Raw genomic sequence first — 23,329 nt, forward strand, 5'->3', positions numbered from 1 at the left:
GTTTAAAATGTAATCTTTAACAAAATTGAGTCTAAAATCTAATTGCCAGAAAAAGTAAAAATCTCGATTGTTAGATTTATTGACATGATCAACAGTTGTGGTTCTCCTATCAGGATTCTTGAGGCTGATGAGTTACAATTCATTAAAATTTTTGATTGGTCGATACCGTTCACAGCCGATACCAGTCACATGGACTTTGATATAGTGATGCACGCTATGTTAATATTTGAGGAACTAATATAGGCTTTTTGACCACAATCTAACTTCTGGAAGTTATAACATCTATGGAAATTTGCTACATTATTGCTATAAGCTAATAATGTGTCTCTGGCTGCCCATCAATTACCTATATAGGTTGATTGATTGGAGAACCAACAGTTAAAAAGGCATCTAATTATGATCTGGACACAGATCTGTAGTCATACTTCTCCATTATAAACAATTAAACCACTAATACTTTAACGCACAAAAATGGGCCATATTTTCATCACTAATAGCACTTTGTCACAATGCTACAATGTCACACAAACAGAGCAAAGTCATCTGTCGACACATTTAATGAAGAGAAATAATGTAAAAATAATAATAATAATAAAGCAGGTAGCAGGTATTTGAGGTCCTTTGTTTTATTTATCAAGATTAAACCACAGTAGTAATAGTTTATGTCCTGCAGTGTGTCTTCAGAGACCATAGCCTATAACTAAAGAAAATTCAATTCTGTCAACTGGACAAAAGTTTTGGAGTGAAGATGTTTCGCTGCTCATCCAAGCCACTTCAGTTCTGGCCAAGTTTCTGGTGGACACTCCTTTTATATCTGTCTGAAGGGAGGAGCTCCTCTGTCTTCACTCTAAAACTTTTGTCGAGTTGACAAAAATTTAATTTTCTTTTGCTATGGAACCTACGTGGACAACTGAGGGATTATACAGACCACAAGCCATAGTCTTCTAACAATTTGACAGTGTACGATAATGGAATTTTCAAGCGATACCGATAACCGATAATTTATCTGTTATCGATTACACACACAGGCAAACTTAAACGGATAATACATTTTAAATTAACCTGAGTGTTTAATTGTAAAACTTTTTATTGCTTTAGTTTATAGGCTGTAGTAAAACACATTCATGTCATAGCATTTTTATAGTACTACCTACTTTTCCACTGGAATACATTTTTTAGGGGCTGTTTCTACTAAAGTCACTGCACTTGTGTATAATTCCAATATAATTTAGAGACATACCTTTTAATATTTACCCCGTTTTCTTAGCTTAAAGTGGCTGTGTAGCAGTTAGCAAACAGTGAGTGTCCTCTCACTTTTACCACGGCCGTGCTTTATGAATATGGACACGCTATACTTCCTTTTAAAAGCTCTGGACCAGCTCTATTCCGTTACTAGATTTGTTTGTCAATTACAGTAAGTCCCAACGCACAAGCGAAGAGTCACCAGTACCACTTAGTGACATTAGTGTGCTACAGTGTAAACACAATATCCTTTATCCTTTATCCTCCGACATCCTTTGTGAACTATAAAAGTCCTAAATATTTTCATAGTTCATTTGTCACATGTGATTAAAGCTGACCTTAATATGCACAACAGTTTATGTCCTCCTTTATGGTCAACTCCACTCTGTTCAGAGCACACTGCTCAGCTCAAATTAAGACGCAGTGCAGTTATAGTGGTATTGGCAGCACATTGATGAGTACTAGTACCTGGTATCAGCCTGATATCTAATACTAGTATCGGTATCCGTCTATCCCTATAATGTAGTAATAATCTAGTGTAACATAGTGAGATATATACACACTGGTAATCCTAACTCCCAGTCGCAATGGCCTTGTTAGATTTAAACTGCAATCTCTTTTGAATGTGAGATGTGACTGAAGAGTACATTGTGAACATGTTCATTGTTTTCACTCAGCTGATGGACCTGGGAGTGACATCACACTTAACAACTCTATATACTCCCTTTTTAATATTTCTCCACACCTCTAATTGATTAACAACATGTATCAACCGTATTTTGGTAATGATTCGTAAACACACAAGCCCCAGTTGCCTCATCTCCGTGACATTTCCCATACATTTATCGCACCATCATTGCCCATACCACATGTGCACCAGCGTTTTCATATTGCATTTGTGTGCGTGGCTCTGTCCTGTGGAATCTGCTGGACTCATTCTCTTCACTACTGCTTGGAGCTTCACTAAAGATCAAAGAGCTCCACTTCTCAGACACTTCAGCTCAGGCCAAAAACAGGAATTTCACTGCAGCAAAAAACAGGCCCCAAATTCAATTTGTGCTACATCACAGCTGCACGGGTACTCTGGTTTATTTAGCTCAGTATCTCTTTCCAACAAAAAAGTGTGCTGTGAATGAAAAAAGACTCCACAGCCCACAGACCAAATCACACCCCATTGTTAAAACATAGTGGTACATAATGTGGCGGATATTCCCTGTGTCACTGTCTGGTTCTATAGATTTGGCTGTAGTGATATAGGTCACTATTTTTGCTCCACTCCAGTGGAAGTTGTCTCTTGTTTCGAAAGTAAATTTTCAATTCATTTTCCCCATAGGCTTTTTGAATAATTCAAATATTAAGAATTCAAAGGCACCACAAAGGCTAACCAACTATATGTTAACTAATATAAAAAAGTGGTTGTTGAGCTTTAAATGATGAGCTTTTTGTACTAAAAACAATCAGCAAAAATGTTTTAATAACTTTGTCTCTAAAACATTATCAACATAGCAGTTTATAAAGTTTCAGAGACATTTTAAATAAAATTATAACCTTGTGGTCATCAGTTGGCACATAGCTAATTCACCCTGAGCAAGCTTTCTTATTTTTAAAATATACATTTTTTTCAGAGGCTATGGGGGAAAATATTGGGAAATATTTACACTTTTAATTTTTATATGTTTATTTATATTTAAAATTGTGTTTTCAGATTATAGAAAGTGACTAGATTAGACAGAGGACAAGAGACTGTGTTTATATTGTATTTTGAAGTATATGATGAAATACCCAAAAGGTAAATGCACAAAATTTTAACCTCTGTTCTGTTCTTAAGTAGACCCAAGACCTTACAGTATTACCACAGAAATCTGCTTTTATTTTAGCTGTCCCATCTGTATTAAATGTTATTTGCCTATAGTGTTGTGATGTCATCTGAAACCCAACTTTTTTTAACTTTCATGTTTCAACTTTCAACCATATTTTTCTTGTGTTTTCGCAGAGTAAAGACAAGTTGTCCCCTTTCACAAAGACTCCGAAACTGGACCGGAGCGAGTTACTGGGGAAGGAGGCCAAAGCCAAGTCTTCCATGAAACGCAAACTCTCCTTTAGCTCTAGCCCGCCCCCCTCCGAGCCCCGCACCGAGCCCAGAGGAGAGGAGCGTGACTCGGACACAGGTACGTCTGTGTCCCCCCCCTAGGCCTGGTGCTCAGCTGCTGGCCCTCTGCCACACACTCACAGTGCCCTCTGCTGGATAGTGATTGATGTAGTACTATGACTGTGGTTAATTCATGCTAATTTAAAATTCACAAATACACTAAATGTCAAAAGTTTGGACACACCCTCTTATTCAGTGTTTTGTTGTTGTTATTTGTTGTTTTTCTTTGTATGCATCTGAAATGTAGAAAGTAGTAAACAGGACATAAAATATATGATGCAAGAGGTTTGGAATTATGTAGTAAAAAAACAAACTATATAATGCAATTAAACACTTTTTATATTTTATATTCAAATCCTCAAAGTAGCCACCCTTTGCTTTGTCAAGTGCTGCAAATCCTTGGCCTCCTCTCAATGAGCTTCTTGATGAAGTCTCCTGAAGTGGTTTTCACGTCGCATGTCCTTTGTCAGTTTTTTTTTTTTTTTTTTTTTTCTAAAACGTGTTTTGAGCTTGAGTACATTTTTTGTTTGCTGCATTCCGTATGTGTTCATTAATATTTTTGATGTCTTAGGTAAGACTCAACAATGTAAATGGAAATAAAGAGGAAAAATAAATGGAATGAGTGTGTCCAAACTTTAGACTGGTAGTGTACTTAGGATAACAAATTTCCTGATTGAAAATTTGGTAGATTTTGTTAAAGTCAGAAATATCCTAAAACAACTGGAATAATTTAAGATCCTGTTCTCTGTTCCAAGCATAAGAGAATGTTAAGTTCAAGAGTAAGGACATATGTTTTGGTCAATAGACAAAATGAATTTAAAAGTCAATTTATTACTATAATGTTTCCATTTTATTTGTGTTTTTTTTCTGATTTGGTGCAGTATTTTACTAGTATTTAAGTTTTATTGTTGACTAGTGACTGCTATTGGTGGTATTGGAATATACACAATTCTGTCTATTTAGTTTTAAATGAGAAAATCTTCCTATGTGGCATTTCTGCTCTACTCTTAGAACAAGTCAAACTGAGACATGCCTTCTTTTAGCCGGAGTCTTGAGATGATTTAGAGTTTACGTGTAATCATTTTAAGGCGTGCTTCTGTCGTGATTACACAAAACAGCCCTTCATTTAGAATCTGCTGAATTTCCACATTTGCTCTAGATCTATGTTGTTCTAATTCATTGAAGGACTAAAACAAGCATAACATTTTTTAGTTGTGATATCTAGACCTCATGATACTTTTTGCATTTTAAGTTATGTTGTTGATGAATTGTATAATGTATTCTATGCCTAATGTCACTTGTACAAAGGGCTGGATGGTTTTCTTAAATTAAGAATCTAACAAAGTTTTATAATTGTTAGTATTGGAGTAAGATGCATAGTTTGAGGTGACATTGAACCTAAATCTGCTAAACTTTTAATACACATTGCTTTTGGAAAATATTGGTAAATAAGGTATAAGGGGTTAGCTACAACAGACGATGTTTATTTTTCTATACAGGACTATATATCTCACTTTTGCTTTTTGCCAATTAAAACAAATCCATTTGCAAATTTATTTTAATTCTGATACACATTTAAGGTCTGCTTGCGAGCAACCCTGTTGTACAAAAGTGTTGTCTGTCTGTGGCTTTACAACGACCATCTCATTGACCTCATCACTGTTTCTATCAAGTGGTGTTGTAGGCCTGTCACAATATTTGAACTTATTAATCTGTAATAAGCATAATAGTAATGAACAATACATTTTTCTTAACTGAAACCGCTGAACGATTCCCTGCAAAAGCTCAAAGGGAATCATTCTGTGTTTTCAGCAGAGCCCTCTGGTGGTCAATAGGGATGACATGGAACTTGTAGTACCAAAATGTGAACTGCAGCCTGGCTTTGTTCATAGTGTGTAATTATAAATGAGCAAAAAAAAAAAAGATTGTTTAAGAAGCTTACATTTTATTTTGCTTTAAATTTATTAGAATAATTTATTTCACAAATGGGAAAAGAAAGCGACTGCTTCTGCACAAAATTAATTCAATATTGGAAGAAGAAAAAAAGAAAATTGGCAGTACTGCTTTCACCTGACATAAATTAATAGTAATATTTTACATATAAAAGTAACTATTTCAAATATTCTGGGAGGCACAGAATGCATAAGGTAAGAGGAGAGTAACTCTGGACCACTGAAAAACATTTAACATTAACTAGTTCTGTTTTTCACATTTGTAAGACAGTAAAACACAGGTAGAGTGCATTTTAATAAGAGGCGTCAAATGATTTCCCCTTCTACCTTGGACAATTGACAAGCTTTTAAAAATTTTATATTGCGCAAAACTGATTCTTCTGAGTTTTAAGCCATGTTAAAATGTTACCTCCTCAGAAACATACCTGGAGTTGTGTTTTGTTTTATTAACACATGTTTGAGTAACCCTTTATTATTAGGCTATCTACATCTCCAAAGCTTAAAATGCTCTGTTCCACATCTGTTGTAGTTTTCAAATTTAAGTTACCTTTTACCTTTTTAGCAGAGATTGGAAATTTCAGGGCTGAAATGATCCAAATTAAGGCAAATAGTGTTTTCTAAATATTCAAGATTTGTGCAGTTATCTTGTGTGTGTGAATGAAACAAAACAAAACTCCAGGTATGTTTTTGATGAGGAAACAACATTATAACATAGGTCAGAAAATAGCACAATATGGGCCCATTACCACTGGTGATTGAGACAGGCCTAAAGCATTGTTGCTGTGGTGAGTGTCTGTGTGAGTGACGCTGCCTCTCCTGCTCCTTCTGCTTTTGCTCTGTAGACGAATCAGAGCCGGGCGTTTCTACAGAGCCCTGGAGGATGTACTCAGGTAACCCCCTCTCTGCGCCCCGCCCTGTTTAAACCACACCCCCTCCAATGCTAAACACACTCCTACTGTCATAATGGAGATCGTAGGCACTTTTGCACGTGTGTTATTTGATATTATCCCCCTATATCGCCCTTTGCATCCACTGCCCCTCGTCCCGGCTTAAGCATGTGTTTTGGTTGTTTTTGTTTTTAAAAGCTGACACTGAGATGGGGAGGGGTAGATGGACCGTCCCGAAAAGTGTAGTTTAATTTTGTACTTGGCTGGCTTCAGAGAATGAGGTTTTCACTGAGGAGGTTTGGTACAGGCAAGCCAATTAACTACTTAAAATGGTTGTGATTAGAAATTTGTACAAGGCATAAGTAGGGTCTACCTGTTGGTTACTATGGGAATGTCATTGCATTCCCTGGAATGTTCCACAGTATGGCACTGTATTACACAAAATTGAATCTTGTGAGCTTCAAGCCCTGCTATAATATTGTTTTGTTTCATTCACAAATGTTTGAGTAGCCCTTTTATTATTAGGCTGCCTACATTTACAAAGCTAAAAATGCTCTGTTCTACCTTGTGATGTCATGAATTGGTAGTTTTCAAGTTAACAGCTATATTTTACCTTTTGTTCATTAGAGTCTGACAATTGCAGGGCTGAAATTATCCAGTTGATTCTAGTGAATATGTGTCGAGTTTAAAAACGCAATGGAGCAATTGTATTACCACATAACATCACAAGTGTTTTCAGTTTGAGAAAAGAACTATGCAGTATTTGTGTGTTAAACGTGTGAATGAAACAAAACATAACTCCAGGTATGTTTGTGGTGAGAAACCATTATAACATAGCTCAGAAAATGGAAAAATATAGGCCCTTTAACTGACTGTAGGTTTGAGAATAGTACAAAATGGCAATAACCAACCATATGAATTAACAGTTAAGAACTAAAAAGTTTTAATGGTTGACCTCAAAAAGTATTCAAAATGGCATCCATAATGGGAAGCGCAAACCCGTGACTAAGGCAATAAGTCAACAATTTCATCAAATGATCTGTATCTCCAGAAACACAACTTTCCTAGTACTTCTTGAACTGATCTTTTCATTGATGCCCAAAGTGTAATGACCTAAACAGCTCTGTACCACACCTCTCAGTGAAAACATGGCTTTAGTTTCCCTTTCGGACACTTCAGCTTGTCATCTGTTCACGGAGATTTCGACAGATACAAGGCGAAGAGGAAAACCAACCTCCTCCTCCTCTCACACCGCAATACCAATATCCATCCAAGAAAACTTCTAAAAGTGGTGACTCTTGCTTGGTTTTGTTTCAGATAAAGATGGACCTGACAAGAAGCGAGTGAAGAAGGAGTCTGGAGGCCGAAAGTCGCAGTCTTCAAACCTATTGTTTGGATATCCACTGTCAGAGAGGAAGCAGATGGCTCTTCTCATGCAGATGACTGCCAACAGCCCAGGTAATGCTTTATTAAAACTTAAAGGACCTGTAGCCATTTTTTCCCATGTATTTGAGCAAAATGTTTTACAGCAGGTATTGTATTACAGTATTGTAAAAGCAGCCTTTGAGGTCAAACATGTCTGCTGTGTACTGTTTGCATCTAATTATAAAGTGTTTTATTGTCTGATAATCAGGAAGTGTGCAGTTAGTATGCTAGTTGTTTTTGTTAGCTCTACAGTGATGGCATAAACGTTGCTCTGGCATTTGACAGTTGTGAAAAACATTTATAAACTCAGAACTGCTCTGAATGCATTAGATCAGATATTATGGAGTATAGACCACATAGAGACAGAGTGTACTCCCATGGCACAGTGGTCCATGGATGGAAGCTTGGACTGAGGGATTACACAGGTATAAGGCCACGTGGTAATATAAAAGAAAGTAAAATTTTTTCATTTTGAAAATCACATTCTATTGTCTAAATTAAAATTTTAAAACTCCATTGTGGTATCCTAATTCCTTAATATCAAAATATTTTTTCTTTTATTGATCTTCATAATTTATTGATAAATTTCAGGTCTGTTCGATTGTTTTGTAAATGCTCTTTGATTTACATTGTGAGAATGACAACACGTTATAAAGCTTTAAGATATAAGTCTGACTATCACCAGATACAAAGGAATCCATGAATTTCAGTATTCCTGTAAAACCAGTTCACCAGAGCTGGTTAAAGCCCTGTGTTTTTTTGTCTAAATAAACTGTACTTCCTGTAGGTGGATTGGTTGAGTAATTGTGTTTTGTGTCAATACAAGTCATGACGAGCTCCCGCGTTTGTAAACAATGGCAATGAATGAGAACTGGGTTAACAGTATTATAGAGTCCATTCAGAGACTTCTTAAAGAGACAGAGCACATATAGGAAAGTGAAGATGGAGAATAGGCTCTTTTTAGCAATACTATTCAATGAAACATTTCTTTCTCAAATACTAAACCAAGTGAAGTGTTATTCATGTGGCTACTTTACGGCCACATGCATTTTCATCACCATTCTCCTGATTGTTTCTATTGTAGGGTTGTAAGTAAAATTACTGAAAATTTTTAAGCAAGTAAGCAATGATACTAAAGTCACATCAACAGCAACATAGAAATGAACCTTTCCTGAATAGCTTTAGAATGATTTTGAGCTGCATCAGAAAAAGTATAAGACCACATAGACTAGTATACACCCTGGACAACTCAGGGTAATATAAAAGAATGTTCTATGATTTAATGTTGAAAATGGCATTCTACTGTCTAAGTAAAGAGTGTTTTATTATCATGTTATTGTAATCTGTACTGAGTATCGAGTCTATTCCTTCAGATTGAATTAGAGTTTGAAATGTTCAAGCCTGACAACCCTTTTCTATTGTAGACTCGACGCCCAGCCACCCCTCGCAGACACCCCCGGTGCAGAAGAAGGTGCCCCCCTCGCGACAGAAGGACAAAGTGAACAAGAGGAATGAGCGTGGAGAGACGCCGCTGCACATGGCGGCCATCAGAGGAGACGCCAAACAGGTCAAAGAGCTCATCAGCCTGGGAGCAGATGTCAATGTGAAGGACTTTGCAGGTACGGAGACCTATCGGGACCTGTTAAAGGTCCTGTATTATGCAAAATTAACTTTTGTGAGCTTTACGCCATGTTAAAATGTTGTTACCTCATCAAAAACATACCCAGAGTTGTGTTTTGTTTCATTTCCAAATTTGGATCTGTAGACAGGGTAATAATTCATGATTATTTAAAGATCAAAATGTGTTCCACCTTGTGTTGTCATGAAGCGGTCATTTTCAAGCTAGCAGCTACCTTTATGTCTTTTGTTTAGTAGAGAAAAACTACCTGCCTAAATTGGCAAGGTGTTAGTCCATGTTGTGTTTTGTTTCATTCACACAACATATCACAAAACGCTGTAATATGGGCGCTTTAAAACATGTTCAGACAACATTTATTTGAAATGCCACAATCTTATCATGGATAACAGTGGGTACATTTGCATGGCTAGTCAGAATTGGCTATGTAAATTGATCGTCCATTTATTGTATGTGTGTTTACATGCACAACATACATCTGATCATCACATGCCATGTTAAGTTATGGATTTTAGAGTAACTGTTGTATTTGGAAGACAAAGTGCAGTGAATTTAAAAAAAATCTTTCAGTCTTTAACATTTTCAATTTTATTGTTGTCTTTGCCACATTGGTTTGCCCATTTTGCATATTTCTTCTTGTCAAAACCTGCAGAGGTGTGAACAATCAGAATGAAATTAGGTGTTAATTGTTTACTTGACATTTCAATCTGATTTTTGATTTTTAGCATACATGTAAACATAGCCACTGTGTCTTAGATACTATTGTGTATTTGAGGTAATACACAGTGTGCTGTAAAGATTTTGTTGTACAATTCAAAATTATAAAATTTATGTTCTTTTAGTGGAAGGTGTATTTAACTTTTCTCCTTTTCTAATAAAACTAAAAAGTTCATAGTAGCACTATTGATGATTAAACTGATCCAACAAGTTGCTGCAGCCCTAGTGGTCATTTTTATACTTGTAAGCTCTTTTCAAAATGCTATGCTTTGAACATTTTTCATTGACCATTTTGCTTTAACCGTGGTTTGGTTGAAAATGTGGCTCATCACAGTACTTTGAAAAATAAATATTTCAGTTAATTATATTTTTGAGCCCAAAAGCACAACAGTAGTCACGTCACAAGGTTTATCAAAATTTAAGAATTAACCAATAGAAAGTTGGAATACAAATCTTGGTTAATCTGCTTGTGTGTTTTGGACAAATTGCTTGATGATTTTCTTGTCTTGATTTTCTTATTTGTTTTGATAGCTCAATCTTGTATGCCAAATCGACTTTTTGGAGCTTTCTATTATGTTTTAACATTGTTTCCTCATCAAAAATATGACTGAAGAGATTTAATCTTTTTTTACATGTCATCCATTTATGTTTGAGTAATTTAGCGATCTCTCCCTGCCCTCCTTGTGGTTAGCAGTGCTCCAGTGTCCAATGCTCAGTCGACAAGTCAACAGTACATTACAACTTGATAAACCTGATGCAATGTGCAGTAGTTTCATTAGCAAAACCGTTCTCTTAAGGGGGCTTTGACTTGTCACTGAGAGCGAATGGAGGGAGGACTCAGAGCGTCAAAAATGAAAGTGAAGCTTATAAAACATGTTCATATATTATTTTCGGCAAATATAGCATTATCAAGTCAATAAAAAGTAGCATTGTGGTCTAAATATGTTATGGGTTAGGCAAGTAATACTCCCTCTTTAAAATGCTGATCTTTACCGTTTCTGTTGCCAGGTTGGACGCCTCTCCATGAAGCGTGTAATTTGGGTTATTACGACGTGGCCAAAGTGCTGATTGCGGCCGGAGCCGAAGTGAACACACAGGGGCTGGATGATGACACACCTCTGCACGACGCCTCCAGCAGTGGGCACAAGGATGTAAGAAATAGAATGTACTGTTTTTAGGCCTGCACCAGATGCTAAAAAAAAAAAAATTACATTAAAAATTACCACATAATAAGTAGATGGACCATGTCATGCACTACCAGTCACTTTTTCAAGTATGTTTCTTTATTTCCATGATTATTTACATTCGTAGATTCTCACTGAAGGCATCAAAACCATGAATAAATATTTTAGATTCTAGATTTTTAAAGATGGCCACCCTTTGCTTTGATCACTGACTGGACACTTGGCATTTCTTAACTCTGAGAAGGCACAGATGTGAAGTAAAAACCATTTCAAGAGTGGAATCTGAATCTAAAATATAATAACTCTGGTAATCTTAGCAAAGAAACAAATAGTTAAATAATTTGACAAAGACAATGGGGTCATGAAGATGGTTATAGTTAACCTGACAAATTAATCAATGATATTTGTATACTGTAGTATAATGGGATGTTATGTTCAAAGAGGACACTTTGAACTGTGAAATATCTAAAACTGCCCTTTTTTTTACCCAAGTAAACTTGATACTGTTCCCTTGATTTTTGGTTTGGAGTTTCACCAACTCAAACTCAAAATATAAATCACACAACACTGTTGAATCCTGCAGCCAGGAAAACTTTGTGAATTCTTCTCACTTTTTAGGCTGCTGCCAAACCCTTGAACCTTTGAAATGGGCAGGAGTTCAATAAAGGCACTAAAGGCTCTAAAATCAATCATGGACAGATAAACAGTTCATTACCATTACTAGCTGAATTGATGCTTGTAACGGTAACTAATGTTCGATGCTCATAACTGCTACATGCTGTCTTTGTAGAATTACTCAACATTTTACCTATTGCATACTTCTTAGAAAGAGCCATGTGAGTTACTATATGAGACTTTATGATGGGAGCTACAGAATATAGTGATATCATCTGTAATATTAACCTTTGTACATCCAGATTGTGAAGCTGCTGCTGCGTCACGGTGGAAATGCATTTCAAGCGAACAAACGCGGAGAAAGGCCGGTGGACGTGGCCGACTCACAGGAGGTGGAGCAGCTGCTGAAGGGAGAGCTTGCTCTGTCTGAGCCCGAAGACAGCTCGTCAGGTACTAGATCAGAGCAATCCTCCTATTATATGTTGAGCAATAGAACTATAATCAATGTTTTGGTGTGATTAAGGGGATAAAAACTCATTCATCAGTTGAATACATTTAACTTAATGCCACTGATGGTAATATAGCTGAGTTTTGTCATAGGCTTTTGCTTGGTATGTACTGTACTTATATTATACTTTGTTTCTGTGCAGATTCTGAGGACCCTCCATCCGTGAACCCTTCAAGTGTGGACGACAACATGGACGACTCGGACACAGAAAAGGACTCGGACGGAAAACCCAAATCCTCAAATTCTAATGTCCAAGGACTCGACGAATACGAATTCAAGGACGAAGAGGAAGAAGAGGACCTCAGTAAAGCGCTGAACGAACGGCACATTCTGCGACGCGAGCTACGGCAACGCGAGAAGGAGGAGAAGGAAAGGAACCACGTCAAACAGAGTGGAAAAGGCGACAAATCCAAAAAACAGAAATCGTCCCGCGTACACTGCAGTTCGGACACATCTAGTGATGAAATGGACAGTCTTCCTGATAAACGAAACTCCCCTACTTGCTCCCAAAACTCTGAGACGCACAACAGTGAGTCTAGATCGAAAAAGGACGATCAAAAACTGGGGAAAGTTAAGCGGAAAAGTAAAAGCCGGAATAAGGAAAACCAGGAAGACGGGAAAGAAAATAGCAAAACACTCGTACTGTCACTAGCAACTGTATCGGAAACTACAGAAAAGATCCGGGAGGAGGATTCTTTTAAAATGTCGTTTAGCCCCAAAGATGACTCCTCGGTCCATCTCTTCCACTTGTCAATAAAATCACCTAAATTAAATCATAGTTTGACAGACAAGCAAACGCCACTGAAACAAGAAAATATTGATAAGTACAACCACTACACTGATTCAGATTACTGCACAGAAGGGTCTAGTAAAGGATGCAAGCATAAGGAAAAAATCAAACATCAACAAAAAGACACTGTTGATGGGGAAGACGGGCATTCAAGTCCATATAACAAAGATGGCGGCATAGGAAATAGTCTAGACAGTTCAGATGGAGCGATTAGGAAAACTGACATTGAGGGAAAGGCGGTTAAAAAGCACAAACTGAAACATAAAGAAAAAGATAAACATAGAAGAGAATACGAAGGCAGCAGACATAAGCTAAAGGAGGCTAGAAAAGATGGCCACCGAAATCTGGAGTTCGATCGTGAATTTTGGAAAGAGAATTTCTTTAAAAGTGACGATACGGAAGATGTGGTGAAAAAGGAAGGAGAGGAGTTGAAAATATCGGATTCACCGTCAATAAGAGAGGAGAGAAAGCATTTAACAAGCAAGGACAAGAGGCCCAAAGAGGAAAAAGACAGGAAAAAAGATAGAAAAGATGATAAAATTGATGGGCATAGTTCAGGGAGGAGTTCAGAGGAGTCTAACTTGAAGGAGGAAGCAGAGGAGAGAGTTATAACTGCGGATTCGGAGTCGCTAGAGGCATCGGAAAAGCGGGAAAAATCAGACAAGAAAATTATAACAAAAGACAGTGAAAAAATTGAGAAAAAACATTCAGATAAAGACAAAAAAGTGAAATCTGAGCATTCGGAGGAACGCTGGAGAGAGAGGGATAAAAGTTACAAGGAAAATGAGAAATTAAAATCGTCATCGTCAATTAAAAGGCACGAAGATAGCCGGAAAAGTAAGGATAAGATGGAAAAGAGGTCAGATAGAGAAAGCATAGGTGAACATAGGGAGCATAGAGACAAGGATCGCAGCAGTTTGGAGAGAAAAAATAAATTGCAAGAAAAAAGCAGCGATCATAGCAAATCCGAGCGTTCAAAGGATAAAGATTGTGACAAAAAGAGGAGAGACAGGCCTAAAGATTCATCAAATTCGTCAAGTTCGAATTTAAAGTTATTATTGGAAGAAAAAAGAGGTTATATTTCAGAAAGTGGAAAGCTAATATCTGGAAAATCAAAGGAGGATGTGGTGCGGACGCCGGAAAAAGATCGCGATAGACGAGAGCGAGACCGCGATTCAGAGAGACATAAGGACCGAGATAAAGACCGGCACAAAGAGCGCCCCCTGCTGGTCAAACCGAACAAACCTAAATCCAATGAAAATGATCCAGATAAAGCTAAACTCAAGGCGTCTCCGGCTGCGCAGAAAGACTCAAAACCCAAAGAAAAGCGATTGGTTAACGACGATTTGATGCAAACTAGTTTTGAACGAATGCTTAGCTTAAAAGACCAGGAAATTGAGCAGTGGCATCGGAAACACATGGAAAAAATCAAACAGAAGGAAAGAGAAAGGCTAAAGCAAAGAGCAATGGGAGATTCAGTGAAGCCTAAATTGAAAGATAGGACAAAACCGGAATCATGTTTGAGTAAGGAGCTAATGAGATCGAAAAGCTCAGATACTCAAGAAGGCAAGGGGATAAAAGACAGCACTAGTCAAAGGACAGTGTCACTGGATGGTAAAAATCTACCATCAATTGGCGCAAAAGTTATGTCTGTTGTTGAAAATTGCTTGACGAGATCGCCCAGACCGGATAGTAGCGATCGCTTAATGTCCAGATCGGTTTCAATGGTATCGGTAGCCAGCTCTGAAGATTCAAGCCACGCGACAATTTTAACCCCAAAACACACCGAATATGATTCAGATATGAATTTGGATGCATCCGATTCACAACCAGCTTTCTTACAATCCTCGCTAGTTATTCAAGCTGCACGATCACCATCCATGCATGATAATAGCAATATCTTAGATGTTACCCGGACAGCTCTACCGGTAAGGCATGAATCCCCATGTCTACGGGCGATTTTGGATGATGAGGCTTCAAGTGAAACTAAAATGGTTGAAAACATCCCAAAAATTAGCGTGACTTTAGAGGAGACGAAACCCAATGATGCCTCAATGGAAGAAGAGGCAAGTTTACATACGGACCCACAGCAAAGTTTAGCTCTGGAGAGTGATTTGGATGCTAGCACTTTGCAAAGTAAAGATATCAACAATCCTACTGACCCAAAATTTTCTGCCTCCTCCAATGAGCCTAGTACAGTACGAGATGTTCAATGCCTAGTTGAAAAGGTAGATTGTAAGGATCACCAAGCTACAACTGTGGATGCCGGCACAGCTGAAAATACATCAATGACACTAAAAGATGCTATCATCAATGTAGACAAAGTAGAGATTGTTGAATCAAAAGATAAAATGCCAGAAAGTGAGGACAAAAATGACCAAGACAACATGGAAGCTAATTCGGAACATCTTGACACAAGTGCTAATGCTATCCCTAGCCCTATGCCTTCCACAAGTATGGCTAATATTCCTGGCTCCACTCCTGTTGAATCTTTACCAGGTTTTTGTGGCGATACACAAGAAGAAGATATGGAAGTTGATATAAATGACAATAAGAAATCAAACGTATCCATTGACACTGCAGTAGATATTGAAGAGAAAAAAGAAATTTCAAGTGAAGATACAAGACAACAAGATGCCACTGAAGTTGAGGAGCATTCAAGTAGTGACAATTTGAGTGAATCTAAACCAGAAAATGTTGAACCAATGGAAGTGGAAAATACAGAAGATAAAACCGAAACACAGTTGAATTCAGAAGACCAGCGATTAGCCCAAAATGTAGCAGACACAAGTAGTAGTAATAGCAGTAGCAGTAGTAGTAGTAGTAGTAGTAGTACTAGTAGTACTAGTAGTGGTAGTAGTAACACTTCTGGTAGCTCCTCCCCGCAATCTGGCGAGTCGGATTCTTGCAGCGGAGCCAAAACGAAAACCCGAAATTCCGATGAAGAGCTCAACCTCAACGTCCAACATCCGAGAAAGAGAAAAATGCCCAAAATGTCAATGCAATCGCAATCGTCTGGCAGCCCGCAGGACAAAGACAAGGGACAGCAGTCATTGGCAGCCATAGTGGATTCAGTGAAGTTGGAAGAGATCGAACCGTATCAAACAGAGAGAGCGAATCCGTACTACGAGTTTTTACACATCAGGAAGAAGATTGAGGAGAAGCGTAAAGTTTTGTGCAGTGTGACTCCTCAGCCACCGCAGTACTACGACGAGTATGTGACGTTCAATGGGTCTTACCTCCTCGATGGGAATCCACTCAGCAAACTCTGCATACCCACTGTGAGTATTAGAATTAAATGCAATAGTAATAGTACATTTTATTTATATAGCGCTTTTCTAAACACTGCAAAAAGTAAAATAAAACAATCAATCAATTGTATACAAGCGTAAATAGGGGTAGGCAATATATCAAAAAGTAAAATTTATCAAAATAAACTTCGGTATTACAAAATCGTGCATTGTTGTTCAGTCTTTTTGGAACAATATAGTTACAAAACAATGAAGCTGAAAGCTGAAATTTGCTACATCCTTATGTTTCAGAGTGATGACACATTATGACCTTTCCCACACGATAAACAATTCAAAACAAAATATTATATCCTGCATTTAACCAGAAGCTGAAACCTATGAATGGGCAGTATGTGGCATTTACTCCACAATTGTGCCATTGTAGCCTTAACAAAAGAGGTAGTTTTTGTTGTATTGTTGTCCCTGAGGTATACACACCGGACAGGAGCAGTTACGGCTGCAATACTAATCAATTTATAATCACAACTTTTTCAATGCCACGGTAGTTTTCAAACTTTTCAGTGTTTGGCTCTCCGAGTCCCTCAGATTTAACAGGCTAAATTAGGGATAAACATGGTCTAAAAGGAGACTAAACCATGGGTAAAAACAAAAGTATTAAACTGTGTACCACCAGAAACAGGCCACATACACAGTGGCGTAGGCCAATTCTTGTAATAGTTTAGCAGTTCTTCTCTTAAATGTTAACCTTCAAGTTAATGGGCAGATATCACTTAAGACCTTGTCTTCTCCAGAGAAAGCAGAACTTCTGATTGCCAAACTACTGCAAATGACAAAGCACTTCACTGGCCAGCCAGAGCCACGTGCTTCGACAAAACTTTACAAAGACGAATGAGTTTGGAGCCGTAATCTATCTCCCCAATTTAAGTTAGGCGTGATTGACAGGTGGATTAACCAATCAGAGACACAAGGTCTGTCTGTGTCAAAACACAAACTGTGGCTTGCATGTAAAAGAGCAGGTGGGGGATGGTGCGACGGGATAAAGTACTAAGAAACAGAGCAGTTATTTATCTCAGGTAAAAGATGTACATTTTGTTCTGAATTATACTAGATTTTTTGAGAGATGTCCTCCAGATTTGAGAGACACGTGATAAAAATTTCTGATAGTGATTGGACCGTCCCAAGTTAGGATAGACCATTCTGGATTGTGACAGAATGTAAAAGGGACTGAATGCTCAGGCAAACAAAATACTGCATTAATCCAGTACATTAATGCATTAATCCACTAACAGTTGGTTAGTGGATTAACACAAACAGTTGATTTGTTTGGTCCTTCACACAGTATTTTCTTTTTGTGCATCTACAGATAACTCCTCCTCCATCATTACCTGAACAACTGAAAGAGATGTTCAAACAGCAGGAGGTGGTCCGAATGAAACTACGACTTCAACACAGCATTGAAAGGGTAAGCGGGCTCTAAATATACAGCTGAATATATTAACATATTTGCTATAACAAAAAGGTGGTAGAAGTTGGTATTTTGTTGCTCTTTGACACATGGCTTTTCTTCTTCAGGAAAAGCTGATAGTTTCAAATGAACAGGAAGTCCTCAGAGTCCACTATCGAGCAGCGCGGACGTTAGCCAATCAGACGCTTCCTTTCAGCGCGTGCACTGTTCTATTGGACGCTGAAGTTTACAACATGCCCCAAGACGTCCAGGTTTGTGCAAATGTCAGTAACTTTATTAAACGGCATTATTTAAACTAATAATGTTCTAAATAAAAGACTAATTTGAGGTTTTTTTGTCCTTCAGACTGATGATGGAAAGACGTCCGTGAGAGACCGGTTCAATGCTCGGCAGTTTATGTCGTGGCTCCAGGACGTAGACGACAAGTTTGATAAACTCAAGGTAACAAATACTGTTTCATACATGTTTACATTAAGAACTTGAGTTGATGAAATATAATAATTAACATTTATTTTTACAATAGAATGTAATTTTCATCATAAAATTTCATCATTCGTCATTATATTTTCTTTTATATTACCATGTATCGGTGTAGTCCACGTGATCTATAGTGGTCCATGGTTTTACACTTGTTCTGATACAGCTCAAGATCATTCTAAAGCTATTCAGGAGAGGTTCATTTTTGTCCTGTGAATGTTACTCATTTCCGAAAGCATCGATAATAGAAAAGTATGAAGTATCATATCCTGGGAAAATTATTGACACTTAAAGGGCCTGGACATCACTTAATTTCTTTTATACTGGTAATAATACTTTATGGAAAAAGAGATAGGGTGATGTTGACTATACATAAAAAAAAAAAAAAACATTTTATCAGAAGAGGGCCATAAGAAACTGACTGCTAGGAACAAACATTTTTATTTAATCAGAGGTTTTGTTAGATAGTTGTTTCCACATGGTTCTCACCTGACTATCCCAGACTGTTGTTGTTCTGTCATGGTTCAACATCACAGTGAGAAAAAGGACCAAGAGTGACATTTATTCTGAAACATGTTCTTCGCTCATGGTTCAAAATTACTTACAGGACTTACAACCACAAGGTCTCAGGTTTAGATCCAATTTTTTTTGAGCTGATGAAATATAATAATTAACATTTATTGGGAGAGATGAAGTTGAATGTCATCATTAACGCAACTGGGAAGTGTACATGTGAAAGTAGCTATTTATACTCCTTTAGATGAACATGTGTTAGTAAACCAAACACCTGGCCCTTTTCCCTCATGGATCATATTTTTCACATTTCTTTGTCAGACATGTCTCCTGATGCGGCAGCAGCATGAGGCGGCCGCGCTAAACGCTGTACAGAGACTGGAGTGGCAGCTCAAACTGCAGGAGCTGGACCCGGCCACGTACAAGTCCACCAGCATCTTTGAGATCCCAGAGTTCTACATCCCCCTGGTGGAGGTGAACGACGACTTCGACCTGACCCCCATCTGAAGGTACCGCCGGGGTTCCCATGACAACAAAACACTCTAGTCTAATACTCAACTCCATACTAGTCTATACTTCAAATCTGTGTAACTACTGGGCCTATCTAAACAAAAGTCATAAAGTTCAAAGCCATAGTCCCCCGATCTGGGAGCATGACATCACATTATATAATCTAAAAACCAATTCATTCACCAATTCACCTTGTATAGGTACAATGTAACAATAATTGAATTATCATGATATCATGGGTCATCGCAATATATCAAATTTCAGGTCTCTCTGCATAAAGTCATTGGTATGTTTCAGCAAAAACAGAGGGAACTACATATACAAAGATTCTTTATGCTGTTTCAGTGCAGACTTCATGAAGAAAGAACAGTTATTAAGCACTTTTAAATCTTAATTAATTGGATTATGACCGTGCCGAAGTCGTGTCAAGGCATTTTGAAAGGAAAAAGTGGCATATTCACAATATTTGCCTCCACAAAATATCGCACTAAATATCGTACCATGAGATGCATATTCTAAAAACAGCTTACCGAGAGATTTGGATATTGTCAATAATGCCATTTTGAGCACCATTTAAAAGATGTAATATTTTGTTAGTTACTATAGCAATGGTGCTTATTTTTATGCCATTCTGAAATCCATGTATAAACAAATCTGATATCATCTACACTACATACTGTGTAAGGCAATATATGAATGATATTTACTATGTATTTTAAAAAATATTTTGTTTGGATAAAATGTTCCTAGTAGGTGTTTACTTTTCCATCAGACATTTTTGATGAGGATTAATAGGTTTTATTTGTGTAATATAATCAACATGAATAGTATGCATTTCAAGTAGATTTATGACTTTGTTTTACCAATTACTTTTCTCTTTTTTTCTAGTGCAAGATTCTGTGCATTTGAGCTACAGTGAAATATGAAGCACTTACATCCAGGCACTTAAGACTCTAAAACCAGGTCTAGACCAGGACTAGACCAGGATCCCAAGTCCAGGATCCAGGAAGTCCACGGTATGGTCTACAGACGCAAGACCACAGAGACCACCTTACGAGACCCCAACACGGACCCAAGTGCTTCTCTTTGTCAACGCAAACTGAATATTTCAAAAAAGTTGTTCATACGTCGTGTACAGACTTGTGCTCTTAATTTTTTAACTTATTTTATACATACAAATTGTGCATTTGTAAATAGCCATGTAATTATTGTTTTAAACCTGTACAAAATAATAGATATTTTGATTGTAAACTCGTTCCGTCTCGTTTTAATGGACCAAAGTTGTTTTTATATTGAGTGTCCTACGTCAGTGCTGTTAATGTTATCGTTGTTGAAATTTAAGCATGTGTTTTTGGGCGATTTTTGTTGAGCGTTCTCATCCACAGCTGATAAAATGTTTTTTAAAGTTTTCGGAGGTTTAAAGCTGTGCATGCATTTTGACTATTTGTTCTTGCGTGAATTTATCGTGAGCTATTACGGCTTCTTACCCCCCGTGTTTCACTCCTCTCACTGCAAAAATAATATCTACTTGGGTTGAAATGATTTGAGGTCAAAATCATAAAGGACCTATATTACTTTTTTTTTTTTTTTTTTTACCTGTGGTATAATGTTGTTTCCTCATTTAACATATACCCAGTGTTCTGTTTTGTTTCATTCACACATTTAACACACAAATCCTGCATATTTAGGCTGAAAACACTCACCTTGTGATGTCATGTGGTGCTCCTGTGTTTTTAAACTCCATACACCTTCACTAGAATCATTTAGATTATTTCAGCCCTGGAATTTCCAGTCTCTACTGAACAAAATGTAAAAAGTAGCTGTTAACTTTAAAACTATTGCTTCATGACATCACAAGGTGGAATAGAGCATTTTGAGCTTTGGAGATGTAGACAAACTACTAAAGAGTTCCTCAAACATGTGTGAATGAAACAAAACACTACTCCAGGTATGTTTTTGATGATGTAACCACATTGTAGCATGACTAAAAGCTCACAGGAGTCAATATTGCGCAATATATGACAGTTAAACGTAATTTGAGTAGGTTTAATTTTTTACTACTTATAAGCTGTTAACATTAACCAGAAACCTTATTAAATATATAATAATGAGGTGACCATGTAACTTTTCTAGTGGGGAATCTATAACCTGCTTATCTGAATGAAAAGGTTAGTGCTCTGCCTGGAATGTTCCACATCATGGCATTAACTTCATCATTTTTTTCACAGGTGTTTTTATTGGTAGATAAACACCTTGAAAATCATTCCTAACTGTGAGTGGGCTTGCCTCTCTCCAGATCTGATCTGTAATGACCTGGAGGCGACACCAGCTCATCTCCATCGATATCAACAAGTTTATTGCCATACTGTGGAATATTCCAGGCAAAGCGGCAACATCTCATGTGGCAGATCCTCCTTCAGAAAAGTGACATACTATTGAAACTTACAAGAAATGATACAGTGCTTTTCAGTGGCTAAAAGTTTTCAGTTGTCTTAACATGAGTTATAAGAGTTATTGAGTTATACGTACTAGAGCATGTCGAATGGTTTAATTGAATATGTTTGGATCAGTAATTAGTCCAGAAATTTGTTTTGTAATATCTACAGAAACAGTTCTTGAGTTATTTGTTATTGATCGGTGCTGTGATTCTCCTTACTTTGGGAGTAACTGATCAACTTTACTTTAATAGACATTAAGATTTTAAATGCAAGTCATTCAAACTCCTGCAGCTATTGTTTTTTGCAGTGCATGTTGTCCACGTGTCTCGCGCACATTAAAGTCTGTTGTGGCTTCAAAATAAAAGGAAAAAAAAAACATACTTTTACAGTTTCAATGTGAGATCACAACAAAACCTATTTTTTCAACATAATGCCTTTTGAACGATAGTTCTAAAAATGTCTATTTTAATATTTACATGAACTGTACATATCTGTAATATATAATTGAATAAATTTTATTTGTTGTGAAATGAAAATCAAGAGTCTTGTGTTTGAAAATGTGTAGATAGTCATGATACGAAAACTGCAAATTGATATTAAGAGACTCGTTTACTAGTTGGTTATTTTATAAACATGTACTAGTTTTAGAATCAGGTTTTTAAGAAGGTATTTTTAATTTAGTTCACAGAGCTACATTCAAAGGCCTGTAGTTCATACGGTGTACAGTAGAGGGCGCTGATAGCAACTTTGCTCAGTTCAAAAGGTCCATATGGCGTACGGACAATTGATGCTCTTCTAGTTTAAAATATTGCATATTAGACCGTTTTAAGACAGGAGGAACCCTAAATGCTTTGTGAATGTTGTGTGAAGGATGTAGAGCAGAGAGTCGGTGTGAGGCAACCGGACAAAAGTGAAATAAGCAGGTAAATGAGCAGGTAATGCTTCAGACATTTAACTCCAGTCTGACCAGGGATACAACACGTGGCCTTAGCTATTTAGGCCAGGTTACTCTTAAATGTTCTATTAGCTGTCTATTCTTCAGTTTAGTTGGTTCTTATAGCTACATTATTTATGTCATTTATTTATACTATGTAGGTGCCTTGTGTATCTGTATAGTTCGTCTACGTCTTAAATCTTACTAGACGACCTTTCTTATTTTAGCCTGGCTGAGGTTCTTGTGGATGTCATCAGAGGTGGGTAGAGCAGCCAAAAACTACTCAAGTAAGAGTAACGTTACTTCAAAATAATATTACTCAAGTAGGCCTAGATGTACAGCAGTGATCCAAGAAATGACTCAAGTAAGCGTAACTGTTTGGGAATAACATCTGATTTACAATTTGAAGTTAATGTAATTTTAAGAACAAAATATTAAACAATGCACAAACTCTGGTATTTTAAAGGCTCGACACAAAAATAGGCAATTACTAGCCAAATCTGAAAAACATAATTTATTTAAAAGTTACTCGAGTAAATGTGGACTAACTGAGTAAATGTAACCGAGTACCGCCTTTGACACAGACACAAGTGTGTATTGTCTCGCGCTCCTCTGTGCCCTGGAGGCGGGAAGCGG

General features: G+C 37.2%; 1 protein-coding gene across 2 annotated transcripts in view; it reads left to right on the plus strand.

Moving 5' to 3' along the window:
* The window catches only part of ankrd12 (ankyrin repeat domain 12), a 47,863-nt gene extending 25,568 nt beyond the window's left edge, over nt 1-22,295 (plus strand). Inside the window, exons 3-13 of one of the 2 annotated variants that reach the window (XM_033982015.2) lie at nt 3,236-3,410; nt 7,548-7,688; nt 9,080-9,274; nt 11,017-11,159; nt 12,110-12,257; nt 12,458-16,386; nt 17,720-17,818; nt 17,929-18,084; nt 18,167-18,262; nt 19,133-19,320; nt 20,210-22,295. In XM_033982015.2, coding sequence (XP_033837906.1) covers nt 3,236-3,410; nt 7,548-7,688; nt 9,080-9,274; nt 11,017-11,159; nt 12,110-12,257; nt 12,458-16,386; nt 17,720-17,818; nt 17,929-18,084; nt 18,167-18,262; nt 19,133-19,318 — 5,268 coding nt within the window. In that variant the 3' untranslated portion in view covers nt 19,319-19,320; nt 20,210-22,295. The remainder of the gene's footprint in view (nt 1-3,235; nt 3,411-7,547; nt 7,689-9,079; nt 9,275-11,016; nt 11,160-12,109; nt 12,258-12,457; nt 16,387-17,719; nt 17,819-17,928; nt 18,085-18,166; nt 18,263-19,132; nt 19,321-20,209) is intronic. The other variant, XM_033982016.2, reaches the window with a different exon arrangement.
* The last annotated feature ends 1,034 nt before the right edge of the window (nt 22,296-23,329 follow it).

Source organism: Periophthalmus magnuspinnatus, chromosome 17 (assembly GCF_009829125.3).
Source record: "Periophthalmus magnuspinnatus isolate fPerMag1 chromosome 17, fPerMag1.2.pri, whole genome shotgun sequence".
NCBI lineage: Eukaryota > Metazoa > Chordata > Actinopteri > Gobiiformes > Gobiidae > Periophthalmus > Periophthalmus magnuspinnatus.